At 54.9% G+C, this 3129-nt stretch overlaps 1 protein-coding gene across 1 annotated transcript; it reads left to right on the top strand.

The window, feature by feature from the left end:
- The first annotated feature begins 326 nt into the window (after positions 1 to 326).
- On the top strand, positions 327 to 1814 carry GPR135 (G protein-coupled receptor 135). Its single transcript, XM_007951881.1, has one exon. The coding sequence runs from the start codon at positions 327 to 329 to the stop codon at positions 1812 to 1814; it is 1488 nt and encodes a 495-aa protein (XP_007950072.1).
- Positions 1815 to 3129: the final 1315 nt, after the last annotated feature.

The raw sequence follows: 3129 nt of genomic DNA, 5'->3' as shown, positions 1-3129 counted from the left end.
ACTAGTGTACAGCCCAGTTCCCCTTTATTTGGCCAGGCAGTGGTCCCTGAGGAGGCTGACTTGGCTTTATTTGGAGCTCTGAGGCGATGTGGCGGGCTTTTCCTAGGGTACTGGACTCTGGCGTCCCGCCCCGCGCTTCTGCGTAAACACGCGGTTCCCTCGGCAACGCCTGGAACCCACGTCAAAGGCTCCACTGGGTCCGGGTGGGTCAACAGCCACCCCTCCGGGCAGCGGCCGCTATCCCCCGGGCCCTAAGACACCCCTTTGGCCAGGCGGCCGCTTTCTCCCGTGAGGGATGACCAGACCTGCAGCCATCGCGGGGCCCCATGGAGCAGCCGCCGCCTGCCCGCCCACCAATGAGCACGCCATTGCCCGGCAGCCCTCAGCCCGGCGCCCCCTCCGCGGCCGGCGTGCCTGGCGGGACTTCTTCGGCAGCCGCGGCCGTGCGCTCCTTCAGCACCCTAGTCACGGCGGCGGCCGCGGCGCTGGGGAACCGGAGCGACGGGAACGGGGGCGGCAACGCTGCCGCCCCGGCTGGCGGCGGCCTCGGCTGGCTCGGGGGGGCGGCGGGGAGGCCGCCTCTGGGCCCGGAGGCGGCGCAGCTACTGTCGCACGGGGCTGTGGTGGCGGCCCAGGCGCTCGTCCTCCTGCTCATCTTTCTGCTGTCTAGTCTGGGCAACTGCGCGGTGATGGGGGTGATCGTGAAGCACCGGCAGCTCCGCACCGTCACCAATGCCTTCATCCTGTCCTTGTCCCTGTCGGACCTGCTCACCGCGCTGCTGTGCCTGCCCGCCGCCTTCCTGGACCTTTTCACTCCGCCCGGGGGCTCGGCGCCCACCGCTGCCGCCGCCGCCTCCACAGGGCCCTGGCGCGGCTTCTGCGCCGCCAGCCGCTTCTTCAGCTCTTGCTTTGGTATCGTGTCCACGTTCAGCGTGGCCCTCATCTCGCTGGACCGGTACTGCGCCATCGTGCGTCCGCCCCGGGAGAAGATCGGCCGCCGCCGCGCGCTGCAGCTGCTGGCGGGGGCCTGGCTGGCGGCCCTTGGCTTCTCCTTGCCCTGGGAACTGCTGAGGGCACCTCTGGAGCCCCCGGCGGTGCAGAGCTTCCACGGTTGTCTGTACCAGACTTCCCCGGACCCCGCGCAGCTGGGCGCGGCCTTCAGCGTTGGGCTAGTGGTGGCCTGCTACCTGCTGCCCTTTCTGCTCATGTGCTTCTGCCACTACCACATCTGCAAGACCGTGCGCCTGTCGGACCTGCGCGTGCGGCCGGTTACCACCTACGCGCGAGTGGTGCGCTTCTTCAGTGAGGTCCGCACCGCCACCACCGTGCTCCTCATGATCGTCTTCGTCATGGGCTGCTGGGGGCCCTACTGCTTCCTGGTGCTGCTGGCTGCGGCTGGGCAGGGCCAGGCTGCGCAGGCCCCCTCGCTCCTCAATGTGGTGGCTGTCTGGCTGACCTGGGCCAATGGGGCCATCAACCCTGTCATCTATGCCATCCGCAACCCCAACATTTCAATGCTTCTGGGACGCAACCGGGAAGAAGGCTACAGGACTAGGAATGTGGACCTTTTCCTGGCCCACCAGCGCACAGGTTTGCGGGCACAAAGCCGCAATCGCCTTCGAAACCGCTATGCCAACCGGCTGGGGCCCTGCAGCAGGATACCCTCTTCCAACCTAGCCAGCGGGGCGGGAGGGGACGTGGCCAGGTGGGCCTGCAACAATCCAGTTGTGCTTTTCTGCCGGGAGGGGCCACCAGAGCCTGTGGCAACAGCGGCCAAACGACCTAAATCAGAAGCCGGAGATACTAGCCTCTAAATAACAACAAGAAGAAGTACTGTAATTCACAGCTAGTGGAAGCAAATTTCCACCCCCTTCCTTTAGCGATACAGGATTCCAGGGGAAATCATGGGATTTCATAAAGCCAAACATTTAAAAGGGGGGGGGGCTACCACTGCCCCCAAAGAACTTCATAAAAGACAATGTTCACTTCTAAAGTGCCAAAAGGAGTGTAAAATGCAAAAATTAAATCTGAAGCAACACAACCAAACATTGTGAACTGTAAGTGCCAAAAATAAAATTCACAATTACTGGAAAGCTCATATTACAGGAACCACACTGTGACACAAACAAAATTATTGAATGAAACCAGTATTTGTTCAAACACAGTTTCAGGAATGAAAAGAGACCTTTAGAGCTACTTGAAGGTCACTCTAAGTCACCAGCATCCAACAAAATTTCAGATTTCTAGAACTTGCACCTCTGACATATGCTTTCGGTGCTTAGGCCAGTAGAGGTGAAGTTTTTATTCTTAAACACTTTGGTGCACTTTCCCCTCCCCATAATCTTGATGGGAAATTTTAAATTCATACCCATTTAAAATAATTCTAGAGTTTTGAAAAGATGACTTACTACTAGATAAAATTCAGCGTTTTCTGAAGGCCAAATGCAAGTATGAGCATAAAAATGTAAGCTCTGGTGGCATAGTGCCTAAGACATTTGACTGCTAACCAGAAGGCTGGCCTTTCAAACCTACCAGCCACTCCTCGGAAGGAAGGTTGGGCAATCTACTTCCGTAGTGATACTGCCTCAGAAACCCAAGGAGGGTCGCTATGAGTCGGATCCGACTCTACAGTAGTGAGTTTGCTTTGGTTTTGGATTTTTTAAAGTATTCCAAAATTATCATAATTATATTCCAAAATTATATACCTCCTGCTAACCCCAAAATTACCTACCTTGGAAAGCTGTGCAGCTTTACTTGTACTCTACCTGCTACTTTTATTTCTGACCATTTTTGGAATGCTACTTTCAGAATGGTTCACATTCGAAAAAAATATCTTTCATAATGAAAACTATTTGTCTTTTGAGGTAATTTTATTTTTGCATGCAACCAAAGATGTAATTTGAAGTCAAGTGCTGAATAAGGTGAGTAATGCCACTTTTTTAAAAAAAAAATAAAAAATGAGAGCTCTATAAAGGAGCAAGATTGGCATTCCTGTGTGAATTATAACCAGGTTGAAGACAATTTCCACAAAGCAATTTTAAAAGTATTTTGAGTAGTGGCCCCATTCTTGGCATGAGCACAGAGTTTTCCAAAAGGATCCCTCTCTCTACATTTGGAAATTTGGGTATG

This window comes from Orycteropus afer, unplaced genomic scaffold, assembly GCF_000298275.1.
Source record: "Orycteropus afer afer isolate SDZICR_OR568_19922 unplaced genomic scaffold, OryAfe1.0 scaffold00314, whole genome shotgun sequence".
Taxonomy (NCBI): Eukaryota; Metazoa; Chordata; class Mammalia; order Tubulidentata; family Orycteropodidae; genus Orycteropus; species Orycteropus afer.
The sequence above is the reverse complement of the archived record's forward strand: the minus strand, read 5'-3'. Positions and strand labels throughout refer to the sequence as shown.